Here is a 13,061-nt window from a genome sequence, read left to right as displayed (position 1 = left end):
CTTTGGTCTGTAGAATAACTTCAGTGATATGCATAAAACTGCATAATTTCTGTGTTAAATCATTGTAATATGATGTATGATTATGTTCAATGACCGAAGAAAAGAAACAAACTAAACTAAATAACTCTTTCAATCCTTACCATCTTACATTTCTGTGTTTGCCACAATAATTTGCTTTTTGCATAATTTTCCCTTTCAACACCTGAGTCCACGTGTGAACAGTTAAAAAGAAATCAGGAGCGACAGTAGCTCAGTTGGGAAAGTGTTTGACCTCTGATCTGAAGGTTGGCAGTTTGAATCCCACTCTCAACATAAACGTCATTCGTAGACCAGTCATATCCACTAACGCACAGGTCCGTGGTGTGATTCCAGCTCCCACAGATGAATGCGGTTGTTGTGTCTGTGGGCAAGACACTTAACCCCCCTCGCCCCCAGTGTCTGTGTACCTTGGTGTATTTTTGTGTGTGTGAACGGGTGACTTGTTCCTTGATGTGAAGTGTTTTGAGCGCCTTGAAGATGGAATAGCGTTAAATAGAAATTTACCATAACATTTATCATTACTTACATCAAATGCAACTGTAACATGACATTTCAATAATCTGATAACTCCAGAAATCAGATAATGAACAGATTTCTGGTGTGCATTTAAACATAGTGTAGCCAATGGAGGCTAAACATTTTTGGCCCATTTTCCACTATGAGATTTTAGATTCAGTCTCATTTGTGCTCCTTTTCTTAAACCTAGGATACGAATGCAAGCTCTTATTATTGATCAGCGCAGTCTTCATTTAGTTTTAATCAATCGCAAACCCTTGTGCATTGCATTGCAACATAGAATGTTTTAAGATGAGTACATGTTTTTTGTGTTATTTCTATCCAACCGTGTTTCATTTTGCCATCCAAAAAAAGCTAACAAAAAATTAATGAAAGTCTGGTTTGTAAGAGCGAGGAACAAGGTGCTTCCTCCTTTCATGGTTTCTATTCTAATATAAATAGTAATACTAATAAGAGTAGATTTAAGAGGGTTTTTAAAAGTGTTTCTATATTTCCAGGTTCGGCGATGGCTACACTCTGATCGTGCGGGTAGGGGGCGCTTCTCCTGCCCTGACTCCTGTAGAAGTCTTTGTTTCACAGACGTTTCCTGGCAGCGTCCTAAAGGAGAAGCACCATAACACACTGCAGTACCAGCTTCCACGCACTCCCGGGGCTCTGGCCAACATCTTCCGCCAGCTGACAGTGCACCAACACAGGCTGGCCATCGACGACTACTCTGTGTCCCAGACCACGCTGGACCAGGTGAGAGCCAAACACACGTTTAGACCAGAGCAGGCTGAGCAGGGAGCCTCATTATCTCCAAACTGGACTCATTTAAGTTTAAGCACATTACAGAAATGCAAATGTAGTTTTTCCCACAGCACTTGTTACCTCTGTTAAGGACTCGTGTTCATAGAATATTATGCAAAATACTACGTTCACTTTTAAGCTAAGTGAGAGTAGCATTTTGCCTCTACACTCTCTGCTGTTCATAGCTTATTACAGTGGGACTCTTCTAGTAGCGTGTCTGCTATAGCTCCTCTGGAATGTTCGATGTTATAGAAAACGGAGGAGTTGTCACAAAGTCAAGTTACAGGTCAGATCTGTTGAGAGGCAAGCCCATACAGTAAAAAATATGATTTTCAAGGTATTTGTGAGCAATGAAATCATAATATGTGAAACATTACAGGCAATGCGAATCATTCACAGACTCTAGGTGGTGGGCCCTGTATCAGAAAAATTACTTATTGTAGCTTAAACTTTTAGTTTAGAAGCCATTTGGGATTCAACAGTGACTGAAATATCGTTATATCGTATCATCAAAAGTCTCACAATAATAATGTGGGCTGTCACAATATATTGAATTACAACTGCCTTTGTGTAAATACATGGTTTTATAGTAGCAACAGCTTATAAACATTGGGAACTACATATCCCATGATTCATTTCAGTGCAGAAAACATGAAGAAATATGTTTTTGACTTGAATTCTTGGGATTATGATGGAAATAATTCACACCAAAATTTTGTGAAGGCATTTTAAAAGCAAAAAAGTGTCCTATCTACAGTTACATTAGCCTCTTCAAAATATCGCAAATATCGTACCATGAGATGCATATCGTGATAATATTGTACAGTGAGTTTAGGATATCGTTACATCCTTAGAAGCCATAGACTTAAGACTTTTGGGTTAAAGATGTATCTGTACACTGATATAAAATAAGATAAGAAAACCTGGGATTGCATTGTCAGTATCATTGATTTTCAATATAAGTTTGTTTAATATGTGAAGGTATTTTAGAATAAATAAAGTGATTTGTATCTGATATCCTCTGTGGTGTGCAGAGCAGTAGAGCGTACAAACATCTCCCTCTGCATCTCCAGTCTGAATCTGGGACCTGTCTGATGTGAGGCCAGGTGCTCCAGACCTGGTCAGTGAGATAAACCAGGCGCTGCAGAGCACAGAGCTGCTGCTGTTTTTCACATGGCCCCAGGGACCCGATGTAATCATGCTCTTACACATGAGAGCGCTCCTGCAGGCGCCTGTTAGCTCAGTGTTAGCTCAGTGTTAGCTTAGCGTTAGCTCAGCAGTGGACAAGAGACAAGGGCAGAGCTGACCCCACTGTCGAGGTCACCACTGCAGCGCTTATTAAAATGAGAGCTACAAGTTACACTGGGCTAAAAATAGATTTCAAGATTTAAGATATAGGTCTCTGATTTACTAAGAACTAGGCCTGTAAATCAATTATTCGTACAATAACTTTTAACAAGCCCAATAACTTTTCTGGCTGCAGTAATTTCTATTTGCATGCTTGTTTGTTTTCCTTGTCTCTCTCACTCTACAAAAGAGACTGAATGTCAAAAGGCTTCTATCGGTCCTCTACTGACTCGTCGTTTCCTTAGCATAATGGCGCTTGGACGAACGTGTCAGTGTAAACTATAGACTGCTTATTTGTTTATCAACACAGCGGATGCGCACGCAGCCTGAGTGCAGAAAACGCCGGTTTAACATGAAGCCGCAACACAAGCTAGTGCCGTTGTCAGAACCAAAACAGTTCATCGCCGTGTGACAAAACAAGTTACGATGCCAAATCAACATGAGTGAGTGGGACACGTCTCAACGCCGAACATGCGCCAAATGCAGCGAGGGCGCAAACGACGAGAAGCAATGGCTCATACACCCAAACCCGACCAAAACAACTTGCCCTGCCCTCGAGAGAGCCCCAAATCCAGTAAAATCCCACAAGACACCGGCACGATACCAGACAGGACAGCAGCTCCCTCATAGAGAAACATAATCCTGTGTCGTGGGTTAATACGAACACTTCAAGACCAAAATGCCGAGGCTCACAGCAGCAACCACAGACAGAGCAGCCACAATATTCCACTTTAAGTCGATGACTAAAATAACTTTAAGGGCAATTTTGTTACAGAAACTTAATAATCCATTTTATTTACTGTTTTGGTTGTGTTTGGTTCAACAATTCTTTATTCAAGTGCATTTTTTTAACAAGTTCTTGCTGTAAACCAGACTACATTAGGCTATTCTTATGTTAAAAGTCTGTTTTATTTAGGGCTATTGTTTTTGGTTATGTTCCTGTGTTAAATGTTCTTTAGAAAGTTTATTGATCTTCGAAAGAGTGTATCTGCATTTTTATTCCATTGTCATTATATTAGTTGAAAATGGTCTCAAAATGTCAATATTATCATTTATCGCAAAAATTTCTTGGTCAGTTAATTGTCCAGCAAAATCTGTTATCGTTACAGGCCTACTAAGAACAAAACAGTTGTAGAAATATATTGCATGGGCTACATTATTGTTTCCTCTGACATCTTTTTGCAGTATCTGTTGAAGATGATTATACTTGAAAAATATTCTTCCAAAGATTTATTAACTTAGCGTGACTTAAGCTTCAAATATCTCTCAGTGCTAATACATTTAAACAAGCTGTTATTTTGGTGTGCTTCAGAATAAAACTAGAATTATTTGGCGTATCAAAAATAATACGAACGTTCACAGATATTTTTCTCGCGATAAACGTACAAACTCAATCCAAATAATTGAGTAAGGTTCAAAATACAAGGCTGCATGTGTCTAATTAAAAGTGTTTGGAGGTTTTAGGTCAGTAGTAATGGCGCACACTATCGCTAATCCTCTAAATTGCAGCCCCATTGTGCAGTGTTATCCGTGTGTGTACAAATCCTTCTAATGACGCTTCAGCTGATACAATCTTGTAGTAGAACGGACTCCCAAAGCCAACTCTCCATCTCCGAATCCCAGCTCTCCGAATATGATGAGGAAAACAAGCCAGCGCATCAGTGAGCATCAGTCCAATACCAACCAGAGTCACACACCAATGAACACAATGCATAATTTCTCTAGTTTAGTTTCTGTAAAGCACAAAAGCTGTAGTTCGTTTGGCTTTATTTGTCCACTATATTCTCCACCTATCCTCCCAGTGCTCTCCCCACACTGAAACCCGACGCAGCGCTTTGAAAACCGCCTGCCTCCTCCTTGATAACCTCTACAACCCACTGGCCTGTGTCAATGATTGTTTTTCTTCAGCAAGTTTTGGATCACAAGTCTTGGCCGTCTCAATTCAGGAAACTTCAACATTTAGGATTTGGATGAGACAGTACAAAGACCAAATTTCAATTATAGAGTCGTTTTGTAAGTGAGAAAAATCTGTCATTATGAACTTACAAAGGTGCACTGTGTAACTTTTCTTGTACAGTGTCCGCTCTCTGCATGACTATGTTGAAATGTTATTCTCTTGCCTCGAATGTTTTATTATATGGCATTAAATTTATCTGGTATCTATTATTTATTGCCAGAAATGCCTTGAAAACTTGCTTACTGGGAGCAGACTTGCCTCTTCTGAGATCTGACCTGTAATTTGACCTGTTTGTGTCAATACATTTAGGCTATGTTCAGACTGAAGGGCTTAATGCTCAATTTGGATTTTTTGTGGAATTTGATTTTTTTGCGAGGTTGTTCACATTTCCGATTAAATGCAACTTGTATGTGATCTCCAGTGTGAACTTTAAACACCCCTAAAGTGTCCCACATGTGCACTGGAGGACACGACGACGTCACACACAGTGAGTCTGCTCAGTGTTTACAGAAGTCGCCTAAACGCTGGGCTTGTCTCCCAAAATACGGTCCAGTTCTTCGTAAAATGGACAGGTGACACGTCCACGGTCACTTCATTTCTTTGAGTCTTTAGCCTCCTTGTATTTGGCTCGCAGGCTCTTTATTTTTTGTTGACATTGGGGCCAGGACCGCCTGTAGCCAGACTCGGACATTTCTTTGGCAGTCATTTCAAAAACTGCCTGGTTCTGATAAGACCGCTCCAATTTGGCCTGAATACAGTGACCTCCCCCCATATATTAATCAACTTGCTAACCTCACTTTCCCTCCATTGGTTAGACTCCGAGCTTGACATGTAGGTGGGATGAATTTGACCTGACCGTTCAGACTGAAGTCGCATGTCAGGAGGAGCACATGTCCAAGTGGCCTGGGTCGCATTTGAAAAAAATCGGATCTGTGTTGTCATTGTCATGGTTATTAAAAGATCAGATACAGGAGCATAGTGGCGATAAAATTGGATGTGGGTCAATTCAGGCTGCAGTCTGAACATAGCCTTAATGCCACACTGTGGAAAAGTTACCAATACTGAACCGTTAAAGGGCCTATATTATGACATTTTCTGCAATGTTATAATGTTGATTCCTCATCAAAAAACATTTTTGTTTCAGTCACAGTCAGTCGTTGACAAATCCTGCATATTTAAACAGAAAACACACTGTTCCACCTTGTGATGTCATGTGGTAATACTGGAGGTGCTCTACTGTATTTTTAAACTTTCACCTTAAACATAAACCTTCACTGGAATCATTTGGATAATTACAGCCCTGGAATTGAAAATCTCTAAACTAAAGGTAAAAAGCAGCTGTTAATGTGAAAACTACCATTTCATGACATCACAAGGTGCAACAGAGCATTCTGAGCTTTGAAGATGTAGACAGACTTATAATAAAGGATTACTCAAAAATGTATTGTCAGGTGCAACAAACAAACAAATCATTATAGCGAATATTCTTAAACAGAGGTTGCACATATATTAAAAAACAAAAAAAAAAAGACGAAATATTGCAATTGTTCAGATATGTAAAATAAAAAGATCAAGTGTATTAACTAAAATGATTGTAAAAAATTATCTGAAAAATAAAAATTAAACACTTTATTATTATTATTAACCTTTAATTCCATCTAAACATGGTTGTCAAAATATTTTTAAATAAATAAATGTGTCTGTTTTTGTCCACTCACCCCAGATAGATAGAATTCCTAGACATTTTCTGTGGCGGTTAACTTGACCAAAACATCTCAACAGTTATTGGAAAATCCCTGACCTCTTGTTGTAACTTTTAACTAAAGGACAAGTCGCCCCATCTGTGCTCAATATTTACCAAATAAAGGCAGTAAATAAATCATTGGTGCTGCGTCTGGACAGCGTATTAAAATCCAGGGGGCGCCGTGAGAAACCTGTGAAGACCAGAGCGTCACCTTTCAGCGTGTGATTTATAGAGAAGAGGCTTGACCTATGGAGCAGCGGCCGACCTGCTCCACAATTACTATTGATCCACAGCAGGCCAGAGCCGATGGTCAGGACCGGAGCAGCGCAGGGCAAAACAAAGGGGGGAAAACTCATGGTACACAGACAGAAAAGACTTCTGGAAATATTTGGAGCTACAATTTTCTGTTCAATAAATATGGCCGAAGTTTGTTCTATACCGTCTAACAAGAAAGTCCAGAAAACAAAAAAGTTAAAACTGGGTCTGTGATTTTCAGAAAGAGAGAAAGTAGTTATACTTCTTTGGCATCAACTCAAAACTATGAACTATGATGAAGGATGGGTCAAATGCAGTCAAATAAATGTCCTTCAACAAGGGATCAATTAAGTATACCTAATATTACAAATTTATTGAGTTGCTGCTTTTACCGTATATTTTTGGACTTTAAGTCGCTCCGGTCCGGAGTATAAATCGCACCAATAAAAAAATGCACAATGAAGAAAAAAAAAAACATATATAAGTCGTACTTTTTGGGGGAACTTTATTTTATAAAATCAGACCAGGAACCGACATTTCATCTTGAAAGGCAAGTTATAGTAATAACAATAGAACAGAGAACAACAGGCTGTTAATAACACAACAGTTCTTCAGATAACTATAGCATAAACAACATAAAAGAACAAGTTTACCAAACTCTTGATCTCTCTCCAAATCACTAAATCCATTAAATTCTTCATCCTCTGTGTCACTTCTGAGCAACTCCGCGATCTCTGCAGGTAAACGGGCTGCTGCTTCCTCTTCTGTGTAGCTGTCGTCAGACTCAGCATCAGTTCCAGTTAGAATTATTCCGGCCTTTCTGAATCCTGACAGGATGGTTTCGGTTGTCTTTATGAGTCTGTTTACATCTTAAATTTTCAGTGGTACAGAAATAATGGTGTGGTCGACTGACATGATATAGACAGGACAGCGGCTCTTTCTGCAGGAGACATGTGCAGTAGAGAGCGAAGTGACAGTGGTACAGGAGGAACAGGAGAAGCAGATACTGACACACAAGCCTAGAGCGCCCTCTTGCAGGCTGTCAGTGTGAAAATTTTAATATAATAAGTCGGACACTGGAGTATAAGTCGCAGGACCACCCAAACCATGAAAAAAAGTGCCACTTATAGTCTGAAAAATACAGTACAATATACTGGGGGAAAACAAGATTTTGTAATTTACAAGAACACGTTAATTGATTTGAAGGGCCAATATTGCTCTATTTTCTGCTCTGTTATAATGTTATTTCCTCGTCACAAACATGGAGTTTTGTTTTGTTTCATTCACACATGTTTAACACACAAACACTGCATATTTATGATGATTTTTTTTCTCAAACTGAAAACACTCTGAAAACACACTTTCACTAGAATCATTTGGATAATTTCAGCCCTGGAATTGCCAATCTCTACAGAATTAAAGGTAAAAAATGTTAACTTGAAACTTACCACTACATAAGAAAGTGTTACTCAAACATTCTAACATGGATTAAAGTCAGTTTTATGTCATGTAGGACCTTTAACTCAATCTAAAAAAAAATCTTCATTTGTTTGTTTTGCAGGTCTTTGTAAATTTTGCCCAGCACCAGCACGTAGACACAGCGTACGACAATAAGGTGGACACTTCAGATGAGCTCCCAACAGATGTGAAGACAAAAGAACCAAACAAGTTCAAAATGCGCATGTACAACTAGTATTTAGCATTTAAGTTGTCAAAGGTTTTTGTTTTAGTTGCTAAAAACTACAACTTTCGGCTACTTGAATTCTTGTTTACATGCAACACCAAGCAAAAAAACTACTGATTGTCTCACTGGATAAAATCAGCAATTTAGTACACTCAGTTACTAAATACAAACAAGAAACCCATCCATTTTGTAACATCGATTAAATAAATTCAATTGATTTTACCAATAAATTTTATTTTTTCTTTAAAATGTATACAGTACACATTTTGAGTAATACAGGAAATGAACAGAATTATGAAGTTTCTATAACAATGGATTTTCAAGACTGATTTCAAGACACAATTTACTGTCGGAGAGTATCAAATATGTTATTTTGAGTACTGTAGAAGTTCACAGACCGCCAACTATTCTGTTCAAAATGCATTGGTCATACTGACTTCACACTCCACATTTACATGAACTGACACTGTTATCATGTGCAATAATAACTCTATATTTATATCTGCAGTCTTTATATTGATATAATTGTACTTTTTGTATGTTTATGTGGCCAAAAATATATATATATATTTGTAATAGCTATTATTTTCTGATTTTATTTTGATGCTAAAGATTATTAAATTCTTATAACTTATTATTTTTCAGTGTGCGTTCTTTCTATTAATAATATTACTACTTTCTGCATTTAAAGTTGCACTGTGTAATTTTATGATAGAGGGGTCGTCTCCATGAAAATGTTTTTCTTACCTAAAAAGTTTCACAGTATGGTATTAAACATATGATGGGTATTATGTTTTAAATAAGAGTCATTTGTATGGCTAAAAATGCTTCTCCACAGATCTGGTGTGTAACTTGGAGATGTATAGGTTTAATGCCACACTGGGGAACATGCAGGTGAAGTAATAATCTCCATAGAGACAAGCAGGTGGATCTCCGTCAGAAAAGTTACATACTGAATTTGTGTATCATTCGTTCATTTGTTTTTCAAAATAAAACCAAAAATAAGAAAACGATAAACAGTTTTCTTCATTATTTGTTTCCAAAACCAAAATGAAAAAAAAAAACGGATAACTATTCATATTTTCAGTTTAAGATTTAAAGTTTAAATGAATAATGGAAAAAATTGATAACTGCCTTTTCCCATTTCCATGACTTTACCGGTAATGCTGGACTTTTGCGTCATATATGGACTGAACCAGGACTAAACTGGTCTCAGTCCTGGTCTGGTCCCAGTCTGGCCCTGGTCTCAGTTCTGATCAGTCGACAGTGTACGCAGGCACACCTCCGGGCCTGTCCTGACACTCAGTCCTGGTTTAATCCTGGTTTAGTCCTGTTTTAGTCCTGGTTCAGTCCGGCATCGCAGTTTAAATCATGAAAATGGGAAACAGCCGTTATCCGTTTTTTTCCATTATTCACTTAAACACAAAATCGAAAACTTTTTGGTTTTGGAGACAAATGATGAAGAAAATAGTTCTTTTTTCATATTTTTATTTTTGGTGTTATTTTGAAAAAAGAATGAATGAATGATACACAGATTATACTGCCCCTTTAACTTGAATCTTCAGTTTTAAAATTCCTTGAAAGTGCATAGGAGCCGCGGGGTGCCAGCAGGCAGACAGCATCACCGTGGGTTACTAAGTCGTGTCTGGGTCTGTGGGGGTGGAGACATTCTGCTGCTACATCCCAGAGAAATGTCAAGCACAAAATGTAAGTTCACATGGTTGTGCTACTATATAATTAGGAGCACATATTTCATTATATATTGAACTGTGCTAATGTTTGTATTTTTAAATTAATGATTGTATCTCGTGAACATGTTTCTCAGCCTGTGGTTCTCTGCTGGTCTGATTGACCCATTTTTATTTCCAATCATTTTTACTGTGACCCATTTCTTACTTAATTATGCACACACTTTTGAGATCATTTTTACAATTTTATGAAATAAGAACTTAATAATGTCTTTGAGCTTAACATAAATTTTATACAACCCAGTTTTGAAACACAGTAAAGATTAACCAGTAGGATTAAGGATAAGGATTAACCACTAGGAAAACGACTCATATTTTATCATTTCTGGTCTAAAGAGAAAATATCCTCTAGATAGAACAGAGATCACTCTTCACTAAAAAACAGTAGAACAGGGTTTTGAGTACTTGATCAATAAACAAAATGTAATATAATAAATATAATTAATTATCCACTGAGTTTCTTTGGATCTGCTTTTTTCAGATCAAGGTTTAGTTTGTTTTCACTGCTCTTGACTGCTCTCTACCTTTTGTCTTCCTCAGAGTGGTCACGTGATGTAACTGTGTCGTGTCTGGTCAGCTGATTTAGGCCCCGTCCACACTAGTACGTATTTGAATTGTTTTCGTTGCGGATGCAGTGTTCGTCCACACTAATCCGACTGAAAACGGCTTCAGAGACTAAATGATCTGGTCCCGCCAGCTCCCACGAAATCATCTGAGTACAGATCTGATCCAACACCGTGTGGACGCCTGAAAACGCTGATACTCTGATACGCTGATGTAGGTCTATGCACCACGAAATAACTAATTCACCGCCAAAACACTAAAAGGCTAGAATATATTCATATATACGGTCTATGCATATGACCTGCAAATGTATAATCTCTGAAAAGTTTCACATGAACCATCTCCAACACCAAACACAGAACAGACTCACCATAAGCAGAACACCCCTCTGTCACAGAAAGAACACTCATATTCCACTGAGTCACGTCCTTTAGTCCGACAGAAGCTGAACCGCATCGGCGCACAATAGCGAGCTGTTTTTTGAGCGCTCAGTTTATGCAAATTAGCCATGCGGTTTTAAGTTTCTTTTCTGTAAAACGTAAACAAATATGCTCAAAGCTGTGTGGATAAGGAAGGATTGCGGGCACAGAAACGACGTGTCAGATTGTTTCCGATACGGTGATACAGTGATACGCAGATTATTTTCAGTATAAACAGGGTCTTAAACAGGTTTTGGCGACTGCTTTCTTACCGGTGGAGGCAGGACACAAATAAAATCTTGGTTTGAAAAAAAAAAAATCTATTAAAATCAGTATAATGAATTAACTTATTTTAAACGTTCAGGAAATCTACACAGGAGGAAGGAGTAAAATGCACCAGGTAGCAGAAAAGTCCACCGTCGAATGTCTCCTTTGAGATGTTATTGCTTTGCCTGGAATGTTCCACCGTATGGCATTATACCTATCTGTCTCCATGGAGAGAAGCAGGTGACACCAGCAGGCCAAGTTACAGGTCAGAGCTGATCTCAGAGACTCACTGACAGAAAGAATGGATGCAAGTATTTTTGAGCAGTTAAAATGTAATGTATGTAAATGTATGTATGTATGTTGGATAAGTTTAATGCCATATTATGTAACATTTAACGCAAAGAAACAACTCTATTGAGAAGTTGCCTTTAACTTTAGGATGACAACTTTTGAATGGCTGGCTGTCCTAAAAGCTAACAGTTGGAAGGGTATCTCAAAGTCAGAGCCCGGCCACAGGTTTGTGCAGCAGGTCGACACATGTGAAACTCTTTAACATTGTGCAGAACTCCTGTGATAGCTGCAGAGGTTAATTGGGTGATTGGACGTCCTTCCCCTCCCCCGTTCTGCCTGGATGGACTTCAAATAAACACCCAAACGTTGTCTCCGTAATGTAATTAATGCTGTATCCATCTGGTATTAAGGAAATGCCACTCAGCAGCAATGGCGCGTGACGCTGGTGTGGGCAATGGATGGCTGGGTAAATACATAGAGCCAACATTGTGCGAGGCGAAGAGGATGAGTTTAGCATGGTTGGCTAGCTCAGATAGGCCGCTGTCAAGAGCTAAAATTACAAGCGCACTTCGTCAAAATGGCATTGTGAGAAACCTGGGGGTTACGGATGAATGGTAAGTTCAGAGGCTTTGAAAATGTCTTCAAAATATTACTAAAATGGAAGTCATTAAGCAGTATTCCCTGGTTTATTTAAAGGTGCGCTGCAAAACTTTACTGCGTGGAGGGTACACTACCTGCTAACGTTAATCTATTCATCTTATATTGCTGTTGTTTCTCCACCTAAAGTTTTACTGTACAGGTCTGCACGGGACAGAATTTTAAGTCCCGCTCCCGCCCGCTCCTGCAAAGAATTGTAATTTTCAGTCTCGCTGAACCTGCATCTGCTATATTTTGTCCCGCTCCCGCACGTAAGTCCCGCAGGATGGGAACCTTTGCTTTCTTAAGCTCAATCAAACACAGAGAAGCGAAAGGAATTGGGCTGCGTATGGGAAGAGGCGCGGTGGGCGGTCTGGCGGCATGGCTAAGTCCTGGCTAAATCTTGTTTTAGTCTTCTTTTAGTCCTGGTTTTGGACCTGTTTTTAGACCTGGTTTAGTTCTGATTTAGTGGCACAACCCAGGTGATGTACGGGACGGGGGGACGATCTGCATGGCGTATGGGATGGGAGGAACTCTCCGCGGGGATCTACTTTACAGTATAACTTTAACATCATAGTTTACTATTACTTCTGCTACTTACTGCTACTACTACTTCAAATGATTAGCCATACTACTACTATTCCTACTACATTCAATTTTTTTCTCTCTTGTTTCTGATCCAAACTGTAACACTACTACTACTACTACTACTATTATAACAACAACTACTACTACTACTATTATAACAGCAACTACTACTACTACTATTATAACAACAACAACTACTACTATTACTATTATAACA

The 13,061-nt window shown here is 38.7% G+C and overlaps 1 protein-coding gene across 1 annotated transcript in view; it reads left to right on the top strand.

Moving 5' to 3' along the window:
* The window catches only part of LOC110159332 (phospholipid-transporting ATPase ABCA1-like), a 234,285-nt gene extending 225,517 nt beyond the window's left edge, over positions 1-8,768 (top strand). The window contains exons 49-50 of the mRNA XM_055156114.1: positions 1,053-1,296; positions 8,209-8,768. Of these exons, the coding sequence (XP_055012089.1) occupies positions 1,053-1,296; positions 8,209-8,340 (376 nt within the window). The 3' untranslated portion in view covers positions 8,341-8,768. The remainder of the gene's footprint in view (positions 1-1,052; positions 1,297-8,208) is intronic.
* The last annotated feature ends 4,293 nt before the right edge of the window (positions 8,769-13,061 follow it).

This window comes from Boleophthalmus pectinirostris, unplaced genomic scaffold (genome assembly GCF_026225935.1).
Source record: "Boleophthalmus pectinirostris isolate CB_2022bp ecotype Guang Dong unplaced genomic scaffold, ASM2622593v1 HiC_scaffold_20, whole genome shotgun sequence".
Taxonomy (NCBI): Eukaryota; Metazoa; Chordata; class Actinopteri; order Gobiiformes; family Gobiidae; genus Boleophthalmus; species Boleophthalmus pectinirostris.
This window is presented reverse-complemented; position numbering and strand designations above follow the sequence as displayed.